A 26,438-nucleotide genomic window follows, 5' to 3' on the forward strand; every position below is an offset into this window, starting at 1 on the left:
TAAGGTGATGAACTTCCTTGTCCAAGAGGTCTTCTTCCTGAATTTTTGGGTTGGAGGATCTTGGACTGGGACTGTGGATTGGAGCTATGACTTGGACCTGAGACTCTATATCTTGAACTACTTCTGGTAAGACTGCTCCTGGATCTTTTCCCTTTGGATCTTTGGCTTGGGTGAGTAAAAAGTTGATCCTCCTTTCCTGGCTTCTGGAGAGATTCGTTCCAGAGAGGCCTCCCCTTCTTGGAGGAGGCCATGTGGGTTAAACCCTTGTTTAATTTACCACCAAGTCCTCTAGCTGAGGGGTTAATGAGCCTTACCCTGGGTTAAGTGAGGACCCAGCAACATTAGGGTGATAAGCTAGACATTTTCTCTATCCTCTTTTCCGTTCCTGTACATTCACTTTTTTCCACCTCTCTGTAAATAAAACTATTGAAAGTCAACTTGACTTGAGCTATATTTTTAAATCCATGACCATATCTTAAAAATCTCATATATTTAGTCCAACCACAAAATGTAATTCTTTACACAGTGAAGGAGAACCCAGGACTTCTTAGGGCAGCCCCTTCCACTTTGGGACAGCTCTAATTCTTGGGGACTTTTTTTGCTGCCATCAACTTTCAACTTGTCTCTTTTCAAATTCTACCCATGCTTCTTCTGCAGTCACACCCCAATAACGGTGGTGAGGACATCGTATTCACCCATACCTGCTGTCCAATCTTCCCCTCTCCTCATTTTTTCTTACCTGTTGACTGAAGGTCACATTCCTTCTCCTGCTACTTTCTGGACAACTTCCTAACACGGAGTCTGGGATGGCCAATGTCTGAGGCCTTTTCAGAATCCCAGATGACCGAGGCTTTGGTGCATCCAAAGAGCCCACCCTTAAGGCATCTCCTTCCGGCCCGTGAGTCATTGAGACCGCCCCTCTCTCCAGAATCCCATTTTCTTGACAGTAGAAGCCATCAGGTGCCCTTGGGAAACTGACGCTGATGGTCTGCCTGGGTAAGCTAGCAGGGAGGGCCAGGTAGTTGTCGTGCCCTGCCGTAAAGCAGTCGATGAGGACACTGTCGATATTGGAAGTCCCAAAGGAGGACGCAAACTCATTAATCCCAGTCAACGAGTTGTCCCGGCTGATGAAGCTGCCATATTTGGGGGTGAGAGGGCTCAGAGGAGAAATGGGGCTGGTCAAGCTTGCATAGAAGTGAGTTGCGTTCTGAGAGCCCAGGTTGTCTGTGGTGCCTTCCTCAAATAAGACAGGGGGAGAGGGAGGGAGAGGGAGGCTCGGGCTCTTCATCACAGTTTTCTTCTTGCTAAAGGGCTGTAGGGGCCTCTCGGGAATGCTGATGAGCGTCAGCACGGTGGTGATACTCAAGGTGACAGAAGTAAAGACATAAATGACTCGCAGCTGCCCACCCACTGCTCGGCCGAAACTGGTCTCGTCCCAATTTATTCCTCCAACAACGTAGCCGAAGCCGCCTCCGAGGCCTGACGGGAGAAACAAGGTTTTAATCCCTTTCCTTGTCAAGGGAGGGGGCAGTGAGGAGGAGAGGGGAGGGGAGGGGAGGGAGGAGGAAGGGAGAAGGGGACGGATGAAGAGGAGGGGGCGGGGAAGAGCGGAGAGATAGGGAGAGAAGAGAGGGGAGGAGCAGAGAGGGGGAGAGTGGAGTTTACATTCCCCAGGAAGTCAAAGGCGGAGGGACCTGGACATTGGCCAACATATTGTAAAGGAAAACAACCTTGAAAGGCACCAAGGAGGGAGGGAGGGAGGGAAGGAGAGAGGGAGGGAGAGGAGAGGGAGGGGGGGAGGGGGAAAGGGGGAGAGAGGGAGGGAGGGAGGGAGGGAGTAAGGGGGGAAGGAGGGAGGGAGAGAGAAAGGGAATAGGCATTTACTCAGAGCCCACCATATGCCAAGCATTGTGCTAAGCACTTTACAAATATGATCTCATTTGACATCAGAACTCTGACTGATGCAGTAACCAAGCCTAATGCCAAAGGACTGATGGCAAATTGTCTTACCTCCAACTGTTGGCAGAGGTGGTGGCCTATGGGTGCAGGCATTGTTGGGTAGATGTAGCTGTTGACTTAGTTATGCATTATAATAATAGGGGCAAGGGAAGTTACTGGAAAGTGACAGTGATCTACAAAAAACATTAGTTTGGAGGAAGCTGGGTGGCTCAGTGGATAGGGTTAGGGTTAGGGTTAGAGAGTCAGGCCCAGAGATGGGAGGCCCTGGTTTCCAATCTGGCCTCAGATAGATCCTAGCTGGGTGACCCTGAGCAAGTCACTTAACCCCAATTATCTAGCTCTTACTGGTCTCCTGACTTGGAACTGAAACTTAGTATCAATTCTAAGACAGAAGGTAAGATTTTAATTTTAAAAAACAACAGCATTATTTTCATTAAAATGGCAGTTTAACTTTTGAAAAATTATTGAAGTCCAATTCTCATTTTTTCTTTTTCTTTTCAAAAAGCTATGTTAGTCTGGCATGACAGGATTTGTTCCCCATTCTTTCACTGTATATCTAACCAGAAAGGATACCCAGAGGCAGAAGCCCTGTGCTCAGAGGCTCTATCTTTTAGACCAGTCTCCTAGGGGGCAGGACCCTGGACCATCCCCTATCAGGTTCTCCCTTCACTCACCTTCCTGTATCAGATGTTCCCTTCTGCCAAAGGTTCTTCCTGATCCTGCCTTAAAAGGTTAATGCAATCCCCCACCAAAGAATTCTTTTTAAATGAGGTTGTATTGGTGCAAATACAAATATGTACAGTATTACATCCCCCAACAGACCGGAAGCTTCTTGAGGGAAGACACTTTCGTTTTGGTTTGGAACATGGTAGGTACTTCATAAATGCCTCTTGGCTATCTTTTACTCTCATTCTCAGTTGACATCAGAAATTTGGATCTTATTTTTATGTATGTAATGAGATCACATGCTTGGTCTCACCATCACTCACAAATGTGAGTGCCCTACAAAAACCCCTCCAAACATCTCCAGAAAACGCACCAGATCAAATCCTGCTGGAGCAAGTCCCGGATGGGTTTTAGCTAATGGATGACCAACAGAATGTTTATGTTTGCTCTTTATGGAACCTCTGCAATCTGTCCAATAAAAAGTGGCAGGCCTCAGTCATACCGAAGTTAGTTTTAAAGTTCCCTCCAGTAAGCTTTTTTATTTTATTTATTCCCCCCCCCCCCCTTTTTTTTAAACTCTTACCTTCTGTCTTGGAGTCAATACTGTGTATTGGCTCCAAGGCAGAAGAGCAGTAAGGGCTAGGCAATGGGGGTCAAGTGACTTGCCCAGGGTCACACAGCTGGGAAGTGTCTGAGGCCAAATTTGAATCTAGGACCTCCCATTTCTAGGACTGGTTCTCAATCCACTGAGCTACCCAGCTGCCCCCTATTTTATTTTTTAAAAGCAAAAACAATGAGAAAGAAAAAGTCCATAAAAGGCAGGGCAGAGTTTCTATCCACCCAGACTCTTCTGACCCTTCAGAATTATGCCCTGGAGGAATGGGTCTCTAACCTCTTCTCTTCAACTTGGAAAAGAGGAAGCTTGTGGGAAGCATCTTAAGGAGAGGAATAACCTCTGAAAAATTGAGCAAAATTCTTTTGCGGGAAAAAAGGGAGCTAAATTTTAGTTTCGAGACCTTAGATTATCTGTCCACTGTGAATTTATGAAAGATTCAATTTAATTATCTAATAAACTAGAAGCAAAGTTGCCCCCAAAGAAGCAATCTAAACTTTGTGTTTCTGAGTTCTTTTTTAAAAATTATTATTTTTTAAAAATTAACCCTTACCTTCTGTCTTAGAATTAATACTGGGTATTGGTTCCAAGGCAGAAGAGCAATGGGGGTCAAGTGACTTGCCCAGGGTCACACAGCTGGGAAGTGTCTAAACCATATTTGAACCCAGGACCTCCCATCTCTGGGCCTGGCTCTCAATCCACTGAGCCACCTAGCTGCCCCCTGTTTCTAAGTTCTTAAGGAACTACACTGGAAATGTTTTATGTAGCAAAATGAGAAATTGTCTGCAACCTGGAATTTTCCATTCCAATCCTATGAAATCAAGGTTTTGCAATGAATTTGACATACATGAAGAAAATGTGCTAATGTACTAAAAAGAGATCCTATGGAGAAAAAGGAAACTAGATCTGAAAACAGAATTTGAAACAGAATTTGAGAGCAAAGGTGTAGAATGAAGAATTCGACAGTTTTAGAAAGAATGTAAAGGATTGAATCAATATAAATTCAGTTCTGTTATTTGCAAACATCATTCTGAATCTATCAGAGTCAGTAATGGAGGAAAAAAGAAATTGGAGATAGTTTAGATGGACAAAATATAGATTTGATGTTCAATGGAAAGACAGTAAGAAATGTATTAAAATACTCTCAAAAGTATATAATTTCAAACTCCACTCATCTAGAACCCAGATAAACGATTTGAGGTTCTAATTTCTTAACAGTGAAAGAAAGGAAAGAAGGAAGGAAGGGAGAAAGAGAAAGAAGAGAGAGGGGGAGGAAGAAAGAAAGAAAGAAAGAAAGAAAGAAAGAAAGAAAGAAAGAAAGAAAGAAAGAAAGAAAGAAAGAAAGAAAGAAAGAAAGAAAGAAAGAAAGAAAGAAAGAAAGAAAGAAAGAAAGAAAGAAAGAAAGAAAGAAAGAAAGGAAGGAAGGAAGGAAGGAAGGAAGGAAGGAAGGAAGGAAGGAAGGAAGGGAGGGAGGGAGGGAGGGAGGGAGGGAGGGAGGGAGGGAGGGAGGGAGGGAGGAAAGGAGGGAGGGAGGGAGGGAGGAAGGGAGGGAGGAAGGAAGAAGGAAGAAAGAATGGAAGGAAGGAAGGAAAGAGGAAGAGATGAAGAGAAAGAAGAGAAAGGAAAGGAAAGAAGGAAAGAAAGGAAGGAAGGAAGAGAGGAGAAAGAAAAAAGAAAGGAAGGAAGGTTTTCAGAAAATGATTAAATAAGTTTAAAGAAGTTTTTTAACCTCCTTAAGACAAGAAAACTGAGATATCAAGATTGCTCTGCCTATGCATTCAACTTGGAGGACTGCTTGTTTTTTCCTGGAGGACATTGGGAGTTAAATTTGACATTTATAGTGACTTCTAAGCTTAACTTCACAAATACTGGTATTCTTGCAGTTTTGGAAAAGTAACTAGAGCCAGGTGCAACCATTACATTTGCTTATTTTAGACATTTGAATTTATAATGGTTTGATTATTTTATTGGAGACAATTATTGTTTGTGACATAATTGATGTATTCTCTGAATAACTACCAGTGCCATATCTCTGTAGTTGTGAGAGCAAAAAAGTGTTAACCATCCTAAATTGGCTTCTGAATATAACTAGTACAGAAAACCCAAACCAAAGCCAAAGTCAAAGAAGATGATTTGGAGGGCATTCTACTAAATTAATGTTATTGGACTGGCAATTAGTTTTGTGTTTATTTTTCAAGCCCACGATAGAGTTTTATGTTATTGCTATGTTTATTAGTTGCTCATTTTGAATCATTTTATAGAAACACTCTTGTTTTTTTTAAAAATGAGATATGAGGTGGCCTAGTAGAGCAAGTCATGGGATTGGAATCAGAAAGAGCTGAGTTCAAATCCAGTTCCAGTCTCAGATACTTATTAGCTATGTGATTTTTTTTTTTACCCCTCACTTGCTGTCTTAGAATCACTATTGTATATTAGTTCTTAGGCAGAAGAGTGGTAAAGACTAGGCAATCTACTGAGCCACTTAGCTGTGTGATCTTGAGCAAGCTGCTTGGTCTATGTTTGCTTCAGTTTCCTCAGCTATAAAATGTGAATAATATAAAGCACCTACTTTCCAGGGTTGTTGTAAGGATAAAATTATTTTGAGGGGCCCATTTTTAATTAATTAATAAATTAAATCAAATTAAATATTTTTATTTTATTTATCTTTGTTTATTTATTGAATTGTTTATAGATTTATTTATTCATTTATTTATTTATAAACCCTTCCCTTCCCTCTTGGAGTCAATACTGTGTATTGGTTCCAAGGCAGAGGAGTGGTAAGGGCTAGGCAATGGGTGTGAAGTGACTTGCCCAGGATCACACAGATGGAAAGTATCCGAGGTCAGATTTGAACCCAGGACCTCCTGTCTCTAGGCCTGGCTCTCAATCCACTGAGCCACCCAACCACCCCCTGTAAAGTGCTATTTAGACAAAGAGAGCAGTGTCCACGATGGGTCTTTTTCTTTTATTATCATGGAAATTGGTTTATTCAAATGCTCTAATAACAAATAAGTTCTTGTTATGGAATATTTGGTTGTTGCTTTTATTTAGTTTTGTTTTAGGATGAAATGAACTTAGCCCTACAGCTAAGGTAGATGCACAAAGAAAATTAAATTAGGGTTAAAAAACCCTAACTTTATGTTTTAAAATTGATACCTATCAGTTCCAAGACAGAAGAGTGGTCAGGGCTAAGCAATGAGGGTTAAGTGACTTACCCAGGGTCACACAGCTAGGGAGTATCTGAGACCAACCTTGAATTCAGGTCCTTCTGTTGTGATCACATCAGTGTCAGAAACCCAACATCCAGCAGTGTGACCCTGGGCAAGTCACTTGACCCCCCATTGCCTAGTCCTGACCACCCTTCTGCCTTGGAGCCAATACACAGTATTGACCTCAAGAATGGAAGGTAAGGGTTTAAAAAAAGTAACCCAACAACCACTGGAAACCACACTCTTCAACCCTGAGTTTTGTATGGCTTTACCTGTATAAAGAGTATTATATTTCTTCCACTAGAATGTAGAGGGAGGGAAAGAATTTGGAATTGACAATTAAACATTAAAAAAAATACTTGATTTATGTATTCCCCTACAAATGAACTTTTGTTCCTATGGCATCTGAGGCAGAAGGGCAGGCTAATTTACCTCCTGTCCAAAGAAGAGGATGCTTTACTACAGAGTAAAGAAACTGTGCCTCAAGGTAGAATATCTGTTATCTCCAGGACAAAAGATGCTGTTAACTACTAGAAGAAACAGTAAAAGGTTTCGTTGGGAATGAGAGATGTAGGAAACAATGGGATGCATGTATCTTCATCTGCCCCTCCCTATCTCAGTGGCCACAAATGTATTCTTCATGAAGGTATTTGTACAGGGTGCCCACTGATGTAAAAAATGTCTGCAGGGATCATTGTATAAAGTATTACCATTGATATCTCTGTTACATTGTTATAGATGCAAATCATAAACATGGTTCCTGGTACTCATGATCTGAGTGAGAGCAGAACCATATTGTTATCTTATTGCAGAATCTAAAATTGGGAAAGAGGTAAAAGGTTGCAAAAGTTACTCTAGAGGTTGTAACAACGACCCTTTCTTGAACAAGCCATTCCTGGCCATTATTCTTGTCTCACCTACAGCTCTCTAATGAATGCAGTGAGACTAATTACTGAGAAGTCTTCTTGACTAGAAGCAATAAGTGATATTTAATTGGAATAAAGTTAACATTGCAGTTTCAGTTTGGAATTCACATAAAGACCTAGAGACCATTAGTTGATACAATTAGAACAACCACTATCTTTTTGACAGGCTCCTGATTGTATCAGTTTCAAAGTGGATTTGGGAGGGTTCAGAACCTTTTCAGAACTAGGAGAATACATGGGTGGTAGCAAGGTGGCATAGTGGATAGAGTGTTAGGCCTGGACTCAGGAGGACCTGGGTTCAAACTGGCCTCAGACACTTCTTAGCTATGTGACCCTGGGAAAGTCACTTTACTTCAATTGCCTAGCCCTTGCTTCTTTTCTGTTTTAGAACTGACCCTTAAACAGAAGGTGAAGGAAAATACAGGTATCCCTTCCATATCCAGGGGTTTAGGGGCATGGTGCCTCTGCTATCTGGAGAATCTACATAAAATGTTTGGGTTTTCACATTTTTCTCAAACTTTTAACTTTATATTTATTTTAACTTAAAGAAATTGTATACATTTATGGCATTAAAAGATAAACTATATTATATTATACAACATTATACATATATTTTGTGCATTTTCTGTGGTTCTAAACTTTTTCTGTGTCATCTACTGGCTTTTATGTGACATCTGTGGCTTTTGCAACCCCCCCCCCAAATTCCCATTTAATTTCTCAAGCCAACCTGTGATATATCAAAACCACAATGGGGACAGTTGTGATGTAGAAGGGACATGTGTATATGAGAACCTCTCTGTCTTGTGACAAGGAAATCACTTAAAGACTGATATATATTAATTTAAGGTCGCCAAGGAATTCAGCTATGTAATTCCTTAATGAAAACTCAAGTCAGCAGTCAACCTTTTATGGAGTTTAATTACAAACAGGAGGAAGAAAGGTATGAGAGAGAGAGAGAGAGAGAGAGAGAGAGAGAGAGAGAGAGAGAGAGAGAAAGGGGAGAGAAGGGAATCGGGCTTAAATACCCCTTCTGTTTAGGCTGGGCCAAAAGGCCCAAGCCCTTAGATAGCTGAGGCAAAGAAAAGAGATCAGTCCCTATCACTCACATGACCAAAATGGAGAAACAGTCTCAGGGGCCTCCACCTCCAGCTTTCTTCAGAGCAAGCTTCTCAGAGCACAACCTCTCAGAGCAAAACCTCTCCAACCACCCCTTAGTCCTTAGACCCTGCTATCTTTCAGGAAACCATCCAAGTTCCCTCCCCTCAGTTCTCACATCTACCAATCACTGTCCATGTCTTCCCTGTGCCAATGGTGGCTCTAGCTTAACCCAGGACCACCCAGAGGTCTGTGGCTTTGCACATGTCTGTTGAAGGTCATATTCTCAAATAATTAAATCTTGATCCTTTGCTACAGCCCTTCCTAAATCCTGTTACCCTGAGTAGGGTGGAGATTGGAATAATTAAATTTTGATCTATGCTGCAGCCCTTTCCATTGTTCAGCAAAAGGTTTCTGTCCTAAAGTAATCTTAAGAAGGGAGGAGGAGGAACCTCCCTTGCCAATGGGGTTCACATTCCAATGGTGAAATTTCCAACATTCACAAGTCTAAGAAATTTTAAGATTTACAGTCCTCACTAGTAATATTGCTTAATAGGCCGAAACATTCCAGGTGGACAGAGCAATCCCATCCAGAATTTCTTGAATGACTAGCTGAGAGCCATACGTGGTGATCTGATACATCAATGTTGGTGGGGCAGGTCAAGGAATCAAGAATCTCTTTTTTTTTTTTTAAACCCTTACCTTACATCTTGGAGTCAATACTGTGTATTGGCTCCAAGGCAGAAGAATGGTAAGGGTAGGCAATGGGGGTCAAGTGACTTGCCCAGGGTCACACAGCTGGGAAGTGTCTGAGGCCAGATTTGAACTTAGGACCTCCCATCTCTAGACCTGACTCTTAATCCACTGAGCTACCCAGCTGCCCCCAAGAATCTCTTTTTACCTATGGCTATAAGAATTTGCTGGAGGTTCTCAGGTAGGCAGTGCAAGTATTCACATGGTGATGGCTCCAGGAAGGGCATGTACAACAACTCAGGGATGCTGAGAAGGATTTGTGTGGGACTGAGGAATCCATTGTGATGTGTGTTTGATGGGATCCCCAGAGAAGCCCAATTCATTGATAGTAAGTTCTCCTGGAATAATGCCAGTTATTTGATATAATACAGAGAACTGATGAGCTTTCTGACTTTTACAACCATCCAAGAAGAGGGTGCACAAAATTGGGGATGAGGAAGCAGTTATAATTCTTGTTAAGCTTTGTTAGATTGACTATTAGTAAAGATGCTCTTTGGGGGAGAAGTATAGCTATAGTAGAAGACTCAGGAGATAGATTTATTCTATAATAGTTATTACCAAGGGAATCAGACCATCTACTGGCCAGCTGATCAGCAGAATTAAGTTCCAAGTTAAAACTGGCCCACCACAATGTTAGGAAGCTTTATTGGGCCACATAGCTTTCCAGTTAGTGATCAGCTGAGGACTCAAGTATGTTTGAAAAGTAGCATTTATCTCCATTGACACTGTTATTTCTGCCCCCAATTCAGGGCAATAGCCCACCCTAATCATCCTTGCATCTAGAATTTTCTTGTCATCTCATTGTTTTGCTGCATTTAATGTATTAAAGCAACACACAGAGAATTCCATATTTTGGACCAAATAAAATAAGGTCTCTTACTACTCGTTTCATTAGAATCCACCGATTAATAGAGATAGTGCTTCAACTCATTGTGCTGAAAAGCACAAAAGGGAGAGCATTGTAATTAAAAATCATATTTTCTCTGGCCTAAAATCCATTCCAGACTTTTTCCTTTAGAGTAAGGGAGCCCTGGGGATACAACGGTTAAAGCACTGAGCATGGAGTCAGGAAGATCCAAGTTCAAATTTGGCCTCAGACATGTCGTGTAACTCTGGGCAAGTCACTTAAGCTATTTGCCTTGGTTCCTTCAACTGTAAAATGGGGAGAATAACAGCACCCACCTTTCAGGGTTGTTGGGAGAATCAGATGAGATACTATTTCTAAAGTTCTCAGTCACAAAGTTGGTGCTAAATAGATGCGGATTCCATTCCCTCTACCACCTCTCAAACAGAGTAAGGACCATCGTCAAACCTATCTCTTGTCTTGTTTAGATTCTTGCCTTGCCCATCCCTGGAAGCAACTGCCCTCTGCTCTTTGACTCAAGGGCAGAGTCTTCCCCTGTGATTCAGAAGGCATTGGGATAGTGATCACAGAAAAGGGACTTTCCTTTTGATCTGTGATGGGGCAGTGGTCCACGAAGAAACTGAGTAGTGACTATTATTCTGGAATGGTAACTCCAGAGTACACTTTAATACATTATGATAGCTTTTCCTAGGAAGGAATAAATGTTACCTCAAGTAATCTTGGGGTAGACACACGTTGGAGGGCGTAGAAGAAGGAGGTGGGGAATTTGGACATTCTTCTCTCTAAGCTAGAAATGACTTGGACGTAGAATAACCTGAAAGTTGTAGCAGCAGAGTTGTACCTGGCATACGGACGAGGGCCTGAACGTTTCTTTTAACACTGGTCAGGTACGTAGTAGAAGGAAATCTTCAGATGTGAGGCAGACAGCATGGCCTCCTGGGTCCTTTCAACCCCAAACTTCTGGGATCTGCTAGTATTTTCCATGTAAGCTTTTAATAGACTTATTTACCATAATCATTCATGCATCCTGGATGTTTGGGGGCATTATGCTCTCTTTCCACTGGCCGCCCTCCCCTACTATATGGTCCGGAGGCCATGCTTCCATTCCCTGCGTGAGGGAATCTGTTTAGCTCAGACCTCCGCTCTGGCTGAGGTGGATTAGCTACTGAGGGATTGCTGCTCCTATTTGGTCATTTTCACTTGTGTCTGACTCTTTGTGCCAACTTGCCTAAAAGATATATACATATGTGTCTTTTGTACATATACATTTTATTTCTATGTTCATATATGTTCTATTATATAATGTATGTTATATAATAAGTATATAACACATTATATATTTATATATATTGCCCTAGATCATGATTCATCTCCAGCCAGCCATCTTGGACATCTTGGGACACATCACCACCCATAATGCCATGGGAGTACATCTCCTTGCCTTATGAGTACCCTCTTTTCATCTCTTGCTCTGAAAACAACCCTTAAATCAATACGACCGTTTCTCTAGATAGGGCAAGGACATTGATTGCTCCATCACTTCCCTCACTGTTCCCATAACAAAACCTCCCCAGAAATTCCCCACTTCCTGGATCACCACTCTTATTGTATGTCTCTGGAAATCCAGAATATCCTTCAAAGTATGGTTCAAGCACCACTTTCCCCATTGGGTGTTTCCGAGGTCTTCCCTCTTCTCCAGACTCCCTTGATTTTATTTTGCACATACTAGCTCCTTTTTTTGGTTTTATTTCTGATACTCTTCACCTTAAAGTAGTTTTCTTTTGGTCCAGATCTATCAGGACCTGGCAATGTTGAAAAGCTCACTGATCTATATGTATCAGAGACAGATCTTGAACTCAGACCCTCCTGAATGCAAAGTGAGTCTGCTACCCACCTCTTTTTCTCTCACTTCAAAGATTTTAACAAGGCATTGGGACCTGGCCCTCTTTGGGGAAATGTAGACCTTTTATTTCATTGATATTTCCTCCTTGCGTGGAAACTTCCTCCCTCAAACACAATGACACCTGCTTTGTGACTGGCAGATGTAGAGACTTGGCTGGAGACATCTAGAATTGAAGGGCTTATCCAGTGTCACCTACGCAGTCTATGTGAGAGGCGGGACCTGAGCCCAGCTCTTCCTAACTTTGAGGCCCTATCAGCTGTGTCCTACTGCCGCTTCTGCTACATTAAACATCTACAGATGTTAAAATATGCCAGATAAGGGCAGCAAGGTGACTCAGTGGATAGAGAGTCAGGCCTAGAGACAGGACATCCTAGGTTCATATCTGACTTCAAATACCTCTTGTGTGATCTTGGGCAAGTCACTTAACCCTAATTGCCTAGACCTTATTGTTCTTCTGTCTTGGGAAAGACAGTATTGATTCTAAAAGAGAAGATAAAGGTTTAAAAAAAAATAAAAAATATGCCAGGTAGCTAATTCTCTTTTAGCACTTCTCACTATATCACATAGAAGAAAGAATGCTCTATTTGGAGTCAGAGGGTTGGATTGAAATCCTGGTTCTGCCCATTTGACCTTGGGCAAGTCACACAACTCTTGGACCCTCAGTTTCTTGAGACAGTTGGCCTAGCCGCCATCTAAGATCTCTTCCAACTCTAAATCCATGATCTCATAACCTAAGGATGTACAAATGGTCTCACTGTTCTGGGCATTCTGTGGAACTCAATAGCTATAAGAACTTTGTTTCCCCAATTTGATTCACATTTTTTCTCATCCATAGTATTACTGTCTAAAGAGTGTTGCCTTAAACTGTGACTGTGAAAATATGGTTTCAAATCAAAAATATAGTGGTCGCCATGGGAAAATTCCCAAATATTAAATATACCCAAGTCAGCTGGGTTTTATAGAGATTTTAATTAATACAAATTAAGGAATTAATGAAAGGGAGAGAGAGAGTAAGAGGAAATAATGAGAAAAGGGCAAGGCCAGCTTAGGCCAACCTAGGCTTAAGCCTTAAGAGAGAGATCAGTCAGTCTGTAATCCACTCACCACAAGATTTGTCCCCAGCAAGATTCTAGTGTTCAGAGACACCCTTCAGTTTAGTTCCTTAGCTCCACTAAGTTCAGCCACCAAGCCCTCCAATTCAGCCTTGGCAAGCTGAACCTTTTTAGAGGTCTTTCTGACCTCCTTTTAAAGAGAATTTTCTCCTATTTCACCTCCCCTAAGTTCTCACATCTACCAGTCACAGTAGACATTTTCACAGGACTGACTATTCTTAATTTACATCTTCTTTAGTTCTCAACTTCTCTGGGTAGACTAAACCTTCTGAGTAAGTTCACACCTGAGTAGACTAAAACTTCACCCCTCTTTTGTTAAGCTTGTCCCTTGCAAGTTTGCAAGTTGCCTGACCTTTTAGTGATTAATTTGACCTTCATAGGTACTTAGCACCCTTTTGTATTAGGTCTAAAAATAGACTTAGCTTAAGGCTTTTGCCTCACTATAAGTACGAGTTAAGTGCTTTTTCATTGTTCAGTAAAGAGTTTATAACTTTATCTTCCCCTAAAGTATGCTTAAGTATGGGTAGAGTAATGTTAGAGTTCTCACATTCCTGATCAAGTACCTTCATTGTTTAAAATGGGGAATGGTCTTAACCAAGTGTTCTAAGGTAGAGTCTGAGAATTTTTAACATTCACAAGTCTGAGAAATTTTAAGATTCACAATAGGACAACTCCTTCCATTTGTACAAATCACCACCCCTTGTCACCAGACTACATAGAATTGTTTTTTCATCCCCAACTGAAGCAGAATCACAGGATCTCAGAGAAGAACTCAGAGGCCAGTCAGTCCATCAGGCACATGAAATAGGCTGCTCTTTGTCATTCCCCAAACAAATGATAACCTAACCTTTGCTTAAGACCCTCCTCCTCCTCCAGGAAAGAAGAAATTTGTTACCTCCTAAGGCTGCTCCTTCAAGTTTGAGACACTTTTCCTGGTTAAGAAGATTTTGTTATATAAGAAGTTAATTCTTTTTTTTAACCCTTACCTTTTGTCTTAGCATCTATTCTAAGCCAGAAGAGAGGCAAGGGCTAGGCAATGGGTTAAGTGACTTGCCCAGGATCACACAGTTAGGAAGAGAAAATAATTCAAATTCATTCATTCATTCAAATTCAAATTCAGCAACTGACTCCATTGATGTATAAGGATATAGTTTTGAGGGGAACAGATTCTAATTTCACAAATCTCCCTGAGATCCTTTGGAAGACTAGTCTCCCCAAGGGATCTTATAAACATAATGAACTTATAAATTACAATAATTTGTGGATAAAAAGGAAAGAGAACAAAACCAATGATTGGTGCACCCTTACATTCTGGCCCTTTCAAGGACCATAGCACCATGCTGCATATCTCCGTGTTTAGGCATTTAAAAATAATACAGTACCTGCTAAGAGGGCATGGATGTTGAGTCCTCTGTCCTGATCCACAGGACTGCAGACATCCATCATGTAGGCATGGCTCGGGTTGTCTGCTGAGTCAGCACTGAAATCCATGAGGACCACCCCACACACAGTGAGAATGATGCCCCATTTGTGATTACTGACAGTGTCTGCCAGAGCTAGGCCAATGTCTCTCCCATTCAGTAAAAGTGAAAGGCCCAGGAGTGCACCTAGGACACAGGGAAAAACAAAGACCCTAGTGAGTCAACCAGGGGAAGACCTTAACCGGCCACTTTGTCCTAAAACCCAAGTACCAGACCGCTGTTGGCCCAGCAGGGTCCCCTTGGGGAATCCCAGGTCAGCTATTTGGAAGTGTGCTGTGATTTACCATATTCCTTCCTGTGAGAATTGCCATCTACAGAGGGAGACGTGGGCCTCTAAGAGGCCAAGTCACAGAAAATTCTTCCCAAAGTCAAGCAGGAGACCCTGAGAAAAGCTACTTTCATGAGATAAATGAGGAAGAGGAATCCTTCTCAGCTCAGAAAAGGTCTGAAGGTGAAAATACAAAAGGCAAATGAGCTGCTCCCTAAGTGAGGCAGTTAGATGGGAATCCTTTGAACAGCTGCTTTCTTCATCAGTCCAGACTTTTCTGAAATGAAGGACCTGATCTTTAAGCTGAGGGAGTAGGATGGTGTAAAAGAGCAAAACTGCAAACCTATAGCCAGCACCAGAATGAAAGGCCGTCTCCTTCCAAACCTTGAAGTGCACCGGTCGCTCCAAGCACCCAGCAAAGGCTGCAGTAGGAATCCTGCAACGGAAAGGGTTTGGTGGTTATCGCCCAGAAGAACCAGTGAGAATGATAGAGATAGAGACAGACAGACAGAGAAACAGACTCAGACAGAGATAGAGACAGACAGACAGATACAGACAGAAAGAGGCACAGACACAAAGACATGCAGACAGGTAGAGACAGACTGACAGAAAGACACACACACAGAAAGATGGAGCATCAGAGACAAACAGAGAGGCAAAACAGGGACAGAGACAGGGACAGAGACAGATAGACAGACACCCAGACCCAGACAGAGATATAGAGAGACAGACAGATACAGACAGAGAGACAGAGGCAAAGACACAAAGATATGCAGACAGACAGAGACAGACTGACAGGGAGAAACAGAGAGGCAGAGACAGAGACAGAGAGGGAGAAAGGGAAAGAGACATTAACAGACAGAGAGAGAAAGAGTCAGAAAGACAGATACAGATGGAGATGGGAAAAAAACAAAACATTTTAGAATCTTCTCTGAAATACATTACTGGGAGAAACAATTCATACCCAGATGAGTAAACTGTAATTGTAAGTGGATTGTAGTAACAGTAGGAGGGGGAATGGGAGTAGGATAGAATTGGGTAAGAAGTCACACCTGCGTTATGCTTTGAAGAGTCATATGAATTCTAAGCAATTAAGTAGTACAGTGGGTAGAGCACTGGACCATCAGTTAGAAAGAATTGATTTCATAATTCTGCCGCAGATAATTCCTAGCTGTGTGATCCTAGACAAGTCACTTAATCTACCTCAGTTTCCCTATCTGAAAATGAGGAGGGTAACAATAATACCAGTCTCCCAGGATTGTTGTGAGAATAAAATTTTACTTGCAAAGTGCTTTGCAAGCCTTGATTCCTATGCACTATTTATTTTTATAATCATTTTAGGAGGATGGATGAAAGAAAAGCCCAGGATGTCAATCAGTGGAGAAACTAGGAGAATAAAGAGAAGGATTAGCTCAGAATTCCTTTACAGTTTCTACTTAGACACAGGATAGAACAGAAGGAAATCTAGATAAGCAGAACAGCTTAGTAGTGACATGTTGAATTTATTACTGATTATATAATAAGGTATATGATTTATCATATAAATACATATTTATATATAATCATATGAAGTCAATATTATATATAAATACATTATATATAAGATTAAATCATATAAATTATGTCTAATTATATAATATTATAAAATACTTATGATATACTAATATGATTTCTATGATTATATATTGTGCTATAATTTGTTATATATTTGCTATATATATGCTATAATTAAATGTTATATAAATATAGTTACCTTATTATATAAAATAGAAATCTGTACCTAATAAATTCACAATTTTATGTACAATCTTCTTTCCCTATTCTACTTTGCGAAAATGTTCATTTTTCTTTGTTTAAATTGAGAATTTTAAAGTGCTTTTACAAAAAGACTATGTTGGGGGCATCTAGGTGACTCAGTGGGTTGAGAGCCAGGCCTAGAGACCGGAGGTCCTGGATTCAAATCAGACACTTCCTAGCTGTGTGACCCTGGGCAAGTCACTGAATTTCCATCACCTAGCCCTTATCACTCTTCTGCTTTGGAAGCAATATGCAGTATTGCTTCTAAGATGGAAGGTGAGGGTTTAAGAAAATAAAAAGACTGTTGCATAGCAGTTGTCTTGTCGAGTCTGGACAAAACAAAATTTAATTAGAACAAGATAAATTTAAAGTTGAAAAGAGACTCAAAACACAGGGCTGCAAGAGACCTTCTCAACCAATCATCTCATTTGAAAGGGGAGAAACTTGGGTCATATAGGTAGTGAATAGCAGAGTCTGGATTTGAACCCAGATTCTGTGATGCCAAAACTAATGTTCTTTCCACTATCCTTTGTTGCTTTCCTTTTTTATTTTTTCAGGGTCGTCTCCTACTATGAGACCTTGAGCAAATCATTAGATCTCTGGGGGCCTCAGTTGCCTCCTTAGGCAAATGAGATAGTAAGGCTAGTTGGTGAATCAGGTCCTTTTCATCCACAAATCCAATGATTCTACATCTTCAGCCAAACCACCCAATAGTTTCCTGTGACAGCAGTGCTAGAAGGAATCTTAGGCAGAAGGAACTTTTTTGTGCTGATGATTCTCAGGTCTAGTTCTCCAGCCCTAACCCTCCTGATCTCCAGTCTCACAATCACAATCCATCTCTCTTTGGCCATCTTGGATGGCCCCTGGACACCTCAGACCTTTCCTCCAATCCCTCCCCTCTTCCAAGCTTCCCTAGAAGACCTCCATTGCCCGAGTCTGGCAATCCAGCTGGCAATCCAGACGTCACCCCTGATTCCTCCCTCACTCTACCCATGTAGGATCTGGTACCAAGTCTAAAGATGTCTAGATATTAGGAATAAGGGTTCTTGCCCACCCTTCCTCTTCTCCTCTGGTGCTGCCATCAAACCCGGGAGCAGGACTTCATTGCTGATGCCTGGCTTCCCTTTCTCAAGTTCCTCCCCACTCTAGTCCATCCCTCATCTAGTTATCAAAGGAATCTACAGTACAAGTCTGACCACACTCCATGGTTCCTTACTACCTCCAGGATCCAGGCTAAAATCTCCTGGGTGGCTTTTAAAGTCCTTCTTGACCTTTCCCCCTCCTACCTTTCCAGGCTCGTTATACCGCTCTGCACTCCATAGTGTATTCTGTGATCCTTTGCTGTTCCTCTCACAGAACCCGCATCTCCAGATGCTGGCCATTTTCAGTGACTTTTCCCAAAGACTGAAATCTCCACTTTCTGGCTTCTCTGGTTTCCTTCTAGTCCCAACTAAAAGCCCACCTCCTATAAGAAGACTTCCCTGGATTTCCTTCCCTCTGTGATTAGCTCAAGCTTATCCTTTCTGGAGCTGGTTTGAAAAAAAAAGCTGCTTTCAGGTTATCTATTTCATTAGATTGGAAGCTCCTTGAGGTTAGGGCTGCGAATTCCCCCTTGCCCTTCCCACTTGTCTGAAGCCAAAGGGGCAGGTACTGTTCTTTCCCCCCTTTATATTCCTAGCACTTAGCACAGTGCCTAGTACATGGTAGATCCTCAATAAATGCTTAGCCCAATCCCATCATTTTATAGAGGGGGAAGGAAACCGAGAGTCATACACATGCCAGTCTGCTCAAGATGATAAAGCTAGAATCAGAACAAAGAGTTGGAAGAGATCTCAGAGGTTGCTTAAGAATACTAGACTTTTCAGGAAGACTTGGATTCAAATCCTGCCTCTGACACCAGCTGTGTGACCCTAGACAAGTGGTTTCAAATCTCTGAGCCCAGGTAGTACAATGGATAGAGTGCTGGTTCTGGAATCAAGAAGACTCATCTCCTTGAGTTCAAATCTGGCCTCAGCCACTTACTAGCAGAGTGACCCTGGGTAAGTCACCTGATCCTATTTGCCTTAGTTTAATGAACTAGAGAAGAAATGGCAAGCCACTCCAGGATCTTTGCCAAGAAAATCCCAAATGGGGCCATGAAGAGTCAAACACAAGTGAACAACAACAAAATGGAGATAATAATGTATGTAATACCTAGTCAAAGGGCTATTAAGAGGCTAGGAAATAACTTCAATGGTATATGCATGTATGTAATATGGATGACATCATGCAATATACGTTGCTTGGCATACCTTAAGGCCTCCTATAAATGGCACCATTGTGACTTTGGCTAATAATAATGACAATAGCTAGAATTTATATAGCATTGTAAAGTTTGTAACATGCTTTAGGAACACTATCTAATTTAGTCCTCGCAACAACTGGGAGGCAGGTGTTATTTTTATTTCTATTTTATAGTTGAGGAAACTGAGGCAGAAAGTTACTTGCCCATAGTCTTCCTCACTTCAGAGCCAGCACTCTATCCATTGTGTCACCTGGGCCACGTCTCTTCATCACTCTGGAGCTCAATTTCCTCATCTGTAAAGTGAGATGGCTTGACTATATGACCTCAAAGGTCATGCCTAGTTCCATCTTTGATACTGGAACCACCAGATTAATTTGTGTTAGGCATCAAAAACTTAGGGTTCAGTCATGTCCAACTCTTGGTGACCCCATTTGGAGTTTCCTTGGCAGAGATGCAGGCGTGGTTTGCCATTTTGTTCTTCAATAAACTTGGCATTAAAAGGATTTTAAAGGTCAATTGATCCAACTTGCTCACTTTACAGATGAAGAAATTGAGGTCCAAAGAGGGGAAGGGACTTGTTCAAGTCTCCAAGATACCAAGAAGCAGAGTTGAGATTTGAACCCATATCCTCTGCATCCAAGACTGGTCCTTTTCCCATTGGGTCATCAATAATCAATATGTATGAAAATAGGTTTATTTGTGTACATGTGCATATATACAATGCGCAATATCGATGGAGGTAGGTGGCCCAGTGGGAAGAGTATTGGCCTTGCAGTGAGGAAGTCATGAGTTCAAATCCTGTCACACACTTATTATGTGATTTGGGACAAGTCACTTGATTTCCTCTCAGTCTCAATTGACTTCTATCAAATGGAGATCATAGCAGCACCTACTTCACTGGGTTGTTGTTAAAATCAAAGAGGTCATCCAGGCTTACAACCTAGGAGTCATTCTGGTCTCCTTGCTCTCTCTCACTCCTCCCCCACCCTTGTCCTAGTATCCAAGCTGTGGCCAAGACCCCCTGTTTTAATCTTTGCAGAATCTCTCCAGTATGTCCTTTTCTCTCCTCTGACACTGCCACCACGTTGGTGCTTCACACCTGGACTATTGCAATAAATGCTAATGAGTCTGCCTGCCTCAATTCTCTCCTCATTTCAATCTATTCTCTGTTCAATCACTAAAGGGATTTTCCTAAAGCTCAGGTCACTCCTGTACTCAATAAACTCTTGTGCTCCCTATTGCCTCCAGAATCAAAATCCAATCTATTTGGCATTCAAAGCCCTTCACACCCTCTGACCTTTCCAGTCTTCTTAAACCTTACTCCCACATACATACTCTTCAATCCAGTCCTCTTGGCTACAAGATATTCTATCTCTCAGCTCCAGGCATTTTCTCTGGCTGTCCCCAGCCCCCATGCCTGGAATACTCTCCATCTTCTATTCCATGGACTGATTTTCCCAAGCATCCTTCAAGTGCCAATAATAATCTCATCTTTTACTGGAAGCCTTCCTCAACCTCTCTTAATTCTATAGTCTTTCTTCTCTTAATTATCTTGTATATAGCTCACTGTGTTGTATATCTTTACATATATGTATAGACATATATGCATGTTATCTCCCCCATTAGATTATAATCCCATTGGGGGTAGGGACTCTCTTTTTCCTTTTTTTTTCTTTTTAAAAAACCCCTACCTTCCATGTTGGAATCAATACTGGGTATTGGTTCCAAGGCAGAAGAGTGGTAAGGGCTAGGCAATGGGAGTCAAGTGACTTGCCCAGGGTCATACAACTGGGAAATGTTTGAGGCCAGATTTGAACCCAGGACCTCCCTTTTCTAAGTCTGACTCTCAATCCATTGAGCTACCCAGCTGCCCCCTTCTTTTTCCTTTTTGTATTGCCAGTGCTTAGCAAAGTGCCTGGCACATAGTAGGCACTATGTAATAAACATTAGTTTATTGATTTATTAATTATTTTACACAAAGAATTTTGCAATTTTATTTTTCAAAGTGCTATATAAATCTATGAACTACTATTATTATAGTACAAAACCAGAAGACGCCAGAAGAATATTGGAAATTAATGATTACCTAGAATTGGACTGATGAACCAGACCATGCTGTAGAGCTCATCAGGTAATCCCATCTGGAGCAGTACAGGGGTCACATATGCTGTCTCCATGGCGTAGCTGAACTCAATTCCAAAGAGGATGCAGCCGTTAAACAGCAGCTCCCGGAAGGACCTCTGAGGGTGCAAGTCCCCAAAGTCAATCAGGTCTATAGGACAGGGTGTATTTGGAGGTGGAGGTGGAGAGGGGCGGATGTGTTTCCTCCTCTTAGGGTGTCTCTTAAAGTTGTTGGCTCGATGGCTGATGTGCCGAGTCACAGTTCCCGAGTACCCGGAGACCTGTGACCTCCAGAATTCCTGAGAAGCCAACGGAGGGAAGAGAACCTCACTTGGAGGAGGGGTCCCAGTCGTAGGAGGGATCATCCTAGGAAAGGAAGGTCAGTGGACGTTCCTGTGGGAAAGAGAAATCAGATGTGTGCGTTGGCATCCATTCATCCATGCATCCATCCATCTACCCTCCCTCCATTTCTCCCTGGCTCCATCCATCCATCCACTCTCCATCCATTCCTCTCTGCCTTCACCATCCACCCATCCATCCATTCATTATTCAATCAGTCCACAAGTATTTATTAAATGCCTACTGGTGCCAGAAACTATGCTAGGTGTGGAGGAGACAAAGACAAAAGTGAAGTCATCCCTTCTCTCTAGGAGTTCATGTTCCATTGTGGGGAACAACTGGTACATCCATCTCTGGCACAGTCTGGGTGATAATAGACAAGAAACTTCACCTCTCTTGGCTCCAGCATTTTCATCTACAAAATGAAGGGGGTAGAACTAGAGAGCCTCTGAGGCTCCCTCCTCCCCCATCTCTTGATCAACAGTCCGAAATATATACAGAGTAAACCCAAGGAAATTTGGTGGGGGGTGGGGGAGAACACCGAAGGCTGGAAGATCACTTTCTGAACCCAGTATTCTTATTTCCCACATTCATCCCTTTACTCATCCATCCCTCATTCCTTCATGCCTGGAATGCTTCCCCTCCTTACCTATGCTTCCCACAAAAGGCCTTTCCTGATTCTCCCATATGGTATCATTATGCAGTTATTTTATATAAATCCTGCATTCACTTTTCTGTGAAGGTGTTGCTCCCTCCCTTGTTTCACTTTCCTGTTTGTATATTATTATTTTGTTCAGTCATTTCAGTCATGTCTGACTCTTGGTGACCCCATTTGGGGTTTTCTTGGCAAAGATACTAGAGTGGTTTTCCATTTCCTTCTCCAGATCATTTTACAGATGAGGAAATTGAGGCAAACAGAATTAAATGACCAGATTTGAATACAGGAAGATGAATCTTCCTGACTCTAGGCCTGAGCTATCTAGCTACCTTTATGTTGGCATCTCCATGGACCAGTGATGGTGAACCTTTTAGAGACCAAGTGCTCAAACTGCAACCCTCACACTGCATGTGAGCCCCAACCCCTCCCTACCTTACTCTAGACAGGGGAGGGAGGAAGTGCTACCATTGGGCTATTGGGCAGAGGGTTAGGTGATGAGAGAAATGTTTTCAGGTGCATGTGGAGAGGGGGAGGGGAACAGCCCCCTCCATTATGCTCCCTCAGTGTGCCATAGGTTTGCCAACACGACCATAGATTAATCTAGGAGAGTGTCCTGCTTATTATTATGTACAAATACATAATACTTGTTAGTGGCTTGATTAAGAAAATCTTCATGTCAGCAGTAACATCTTCTGTTTTTATCTTTAAATTTAACTTGTCTTCTATTTCCAATATTCCATGTAGTGCTCATTCCCTCATCCAAAGGAAAAAAAAAACCCTTTCATTTGTTCACATTAAAGAGGAAAGGCAAAATCACAAACCAGCTGGGAGGGATCAGGAGTAGCATCATGTTGAACCAAACCTCCTGGGATGTTTTTGAGTACAATCTGATTGTCACTGAGCAGATGGTTTGGGGATTCTTTCAGCTAAGGCTTACACTGAATGGACCAGCATCCCTTTCTGCTCTGAGGGTCTATAATTTTGTGTGACTCCCAGGAAATCAGGCCTTTGTCATCCTTCGTCCACTGAAACTGCCCATCAGCAAAAATGTCAAAAGACAAAGTCTTCAGACACTTGAAGGGGTTAGATTCAGAGATTGTCCATTTAGAGTTGGAAGGAAGAGGGCCTCAGAGAAGGCAAGATGGCTGGTAGAAGATCTTGGACCTGAAGCTGGGAGGAACCTCAGAGGTCATCTGACTCAAAGCCTTTATTTTCCCAGTAAGGAAACTGAGGCCCAGGGAATTGGAATGATTTCTCCACATCTACACAGCTAGTAAGTTATCAGAAGGAGATCTGAGGCCAGGTCTCCCCGGATTCACGTTGAACTTGTTGGCCCACTACTCTCTGTTGATTTGGAGTCCTTTCCATCTATTCATTTCTCCCTGACTGATGGTTCTGTAGAATATGCATATAGAAGAACCCAGAAAAAGAAGAAGTTTCAAAAGTTACTGATGACGCTGTATCTACCCAAGACTGGCAAGTCAAAAGGGTCAATGAGATCATCTCTCCAGCTGATTCCATTTCACATTCATTTCTCCCTTCTTCCAACTGCATGAACTCCAAGAGATAGTTTGGCACAGGGGTTGTTTCATTATTTGTGTGCCTGTTACTAATCAACATTTATTAAGCGCCTACTGTGTGCTATGGACTGAGTTAAGTCACAGATGGATTGTGGTCCAGTTGATGGAGGGAATTCTTATACTGAGAGTTTCCCAAAGTGATGAATCTTTCTTGAATCATTTATCTTAGGAGAAGAACCATGTTGAACTAGTAATCACTTCAATGTTAAAAATCACAAAAGTTTTCAGTGTTTAAATGAGTTCTATGGGATCATAGCTCTAGGGACCACTTTAGAGATTATCCAGCTGAGGCCCCTCATCTGATGGAAACAGATACCCAGAGAAGGGAAAGATTTGCCCAAGGTCACCGAGGCCGAGCCAATATTAACCTTAGGTCCTGTAATTCCAAGTTCTTTGCTCATTTCATTAGAATCTAACTGGGACCACCATGACTCTTAGTGGTGTCTTTTTTTGAAATCTTTATTTTATTGCAGTAACACATTTACACATAATTTCCCCAAAGTTACATGAATCATGTTGGCTCCCTCCCCTCCCCTCTTCCCGCCCCCCCTCCTGGAGTTGATAAAGCAATTCCTTAGTGGTATCTTTTAAACATCTCCCTAAGATATGTGTTCCCACACCACAAAGAAATCTGGAGATTCTGGAGCAATATGGTGACAGTGTAGAATAAAGTGGGGGTCTGGGAGGGAGCAATGAGGATTGGAAGGGGCTCAGGAACAGGATGGGAAGGGGTCCACAGGTTGGACTTACCCCCAATGATCCTTGAGCAATATTTCCTGTTGACCCTACTAAGAAAAAAAATTGTGTGGGATATTCCAAAACAACCTCTCTGACTCTTTGGGCCTCTCTGAAATCCATAAGGCTTGTTGGCGAGGGGGCACTCTCGGTTATAGACACGCCCCTTCTCCTGCCTAATCTCCCCCCCCCACCCCTTCCTCCTGCCCTTTTCTGGAATCTTCCATACCTGGAAACTTCTAAACTTGACACCCGATAATCACTGACCAATCCCCGAGGCCCCCCTGACTGTGACATCACAGAAGTGAAACCAATCAGACATACCTGTATGAGAACTCTTTCCTTCCTCTTAAACCCAAGTCTTAAAGTCTCATGCCCTGAGTCTGAAGAACTGCTCAGGTGTGGCCGTAAAGGAGGATCGGAGCATCCCAGCTCTCCATTCATCAGCCAAGAAGAGCAATGAGAGCTTGTTGGAAGCTGAATGTCCCACATTGGAAGGCACGTCTTCCCAGAGCCATGATAAACGCTTAAATCTATGATTCTAGAAGTCTTGACTTCCCTGAAGAGGAGGGAATGGTGTAATCAAAAGAGCAATGAAAGTGGAGTCAACTGATCTGTGTTCAAATTCCAGCCCTGCTACTCATGACTTGGGAGACTTGGGATATTGAGTCTGGGTCTCAGTTTCTTCAACTGTAAAAGGAAGGGGTTTAACCAGATGATCGGGCTCTCAGTCTATGATGCTGCTCATCCACATCCCCAGCCCTCCACTCCAGAAGCTGAACCCTGATGATATTCTTTGCCCCAAATTCAATTTCCTTTGTCCTGGTCTATCCTCACTCGGCCCCTTGAGATCCTAAGCCTTCCCTCATGTGAATTAAAATGCCATGTAGTAAAGAAGCATTTATTGTCCAGTCTGACTCCCTGCTGAAAACCTACTTATAGAGAGTGGTGAGCCAGTTGTTAAATTTTCAGTGTGTATATTTATACCTCTGAAATCAACAAATGCTGCAAATCAGGGTTTGCCTTATTGTTTGGTCAGTTGTCTAGACTTCACTGATGGAGAAATATTAATAATGAAGAGTAAACTTAAGTGCGTCTTCTATATACTAGCACAACTATCCACAAAGCTGGTGGTTAAACATTTCCCAGCATACCCAGGCTGGCAGCCCCAAGTTATTACAATGAGCCAGGTAAATATAGAAGGACTGCTACAATGGCTGAGATGGTGCTCCCCAGTGCTCTGATCCTTAGACATCATGAGCCCTGGGAAAATGAGGAGATATTTGCTTGTTCCTCTAACAACCACACTGGCATCCGGTGTCAAGGTCTTGTCTCTTTAATCAATATTTAAATTTCACTGGAAGAGCAAGGACTTCAGAAATGCGAACTCTACTAAGACTGAGCTCAGGAAGACTTCAGGAGGAGGGACAGGTCAAATAAGATAGTATATGCAGAACATTTTGCAAGTGACATAGTACTATCAGAATGCTACCTGTCATCCTCACATCCCGAAAGGAGGTCCTGGGTTCAAATCCCACTTTTGACCTAAACTGTGTCTATTCAGAGTGTCATCCTTTAAACTCTCTCTTCTACCCCTTTAGAGAAAGATGTCATGCAGGGATTATCTGACACAGTTAATACATCTACTGGACTTAAAACAATTTTTCTTTTAAAGTCTGGATGAGGTGGCTCAGTGGATAAAGCACCAGACCTGGAGTCAGGATGGCCCTGGGTTCAAATCTGGTCTCAGACACTTCCTAGCTGCGTGACCCTGAGAAAGTCACTTACCCCCAATTGTCTAGCCTTTACTGCTCTTCTGCCTTAGAATTAATACTGATATTATATAGATATAGATATAGATATAGATATATATAGAAGATAAAGGCTTTTTTTAAAAAGAGAAAGAGGTTACTTAGAAAAATTATTAGAACTAGGGAAGGCTCCAGGAGCTATCTTATAGAGTCTCATCTCAGCTTTATAACTGATGGGTTTGGACACCTTAGATAAGTCATTTAACCCCTTCCCTTTGCAAAATAAGGATGGAACTAGACCTAAGGGAAGGAGGCTTGATAAG

The 26,438-nt window shown here is 42.1% G+C and overlaps 1 protein-coding gene across 7 annotated transcripts in view; it reads right to left on the reverse strand.

Moving 5' to 3' along the window:
- Positions 1 to 26,438, reverse strand: part of SLC45A1 (solute carrier family 45 member 1) — a 47,434-nt gene that overhangs the window by 14,836 nt on the left and 6,160 nt on the right. For 2 of the 7 annotated variants that reach the window (XM_056795849.1, XM_056795852.1), the window contains exons 2-6: positions 24,689 to 24,923; positions 21,018 to 21,445; positions 15,194 to 15,286; positions 14,484 to 14,708; positions 740 to 1,479 (exon numbers count right to left, since the gene is read on the reverse strand). In XM_056795849.1, the coding sequence (XP_056651827.1) occupies positions 740 to 1,479; positions 14,484 to 14,708; positions 15,194 to 15,286; positions 21,018 to 21,417 (1,458 nt within the window). In that variant the 5' untranslated portion in view covers positions 21,418 to 21,445; positions 24,689 to 24,923. Of the gene's footprint in view, positions 1 to 739; positions 1,480 to 14,483; positions 14,709 to 15,193; positions 15,287 to 21,017; positions 21,446 to 24,379; positions 24,582 to 24,688; positions 24,924 to 26,438 lie in introns of those variants that run through there. The other 5 variants (XM_056795851.1, XM_056795854.1, XM_056795850.1 and 2 more) reach the window with 3 other exon arrangements.

Source organism: Monodelphis domestica, chromosome 4, assembly GCF_027887165.1.
Source record: "Monodelphis domestica isolate mMonDom1 chromosome 4, mMonDom1.pri, whole genome shotgun sequence".
Taxonomy (NCBI): domain Eukaryota; kingdom Metazoa; phylum Chordata; class Mammalia; order Didelphimorphia; family Didelphidae; genus Monodelphis; species Monodelphis domestica.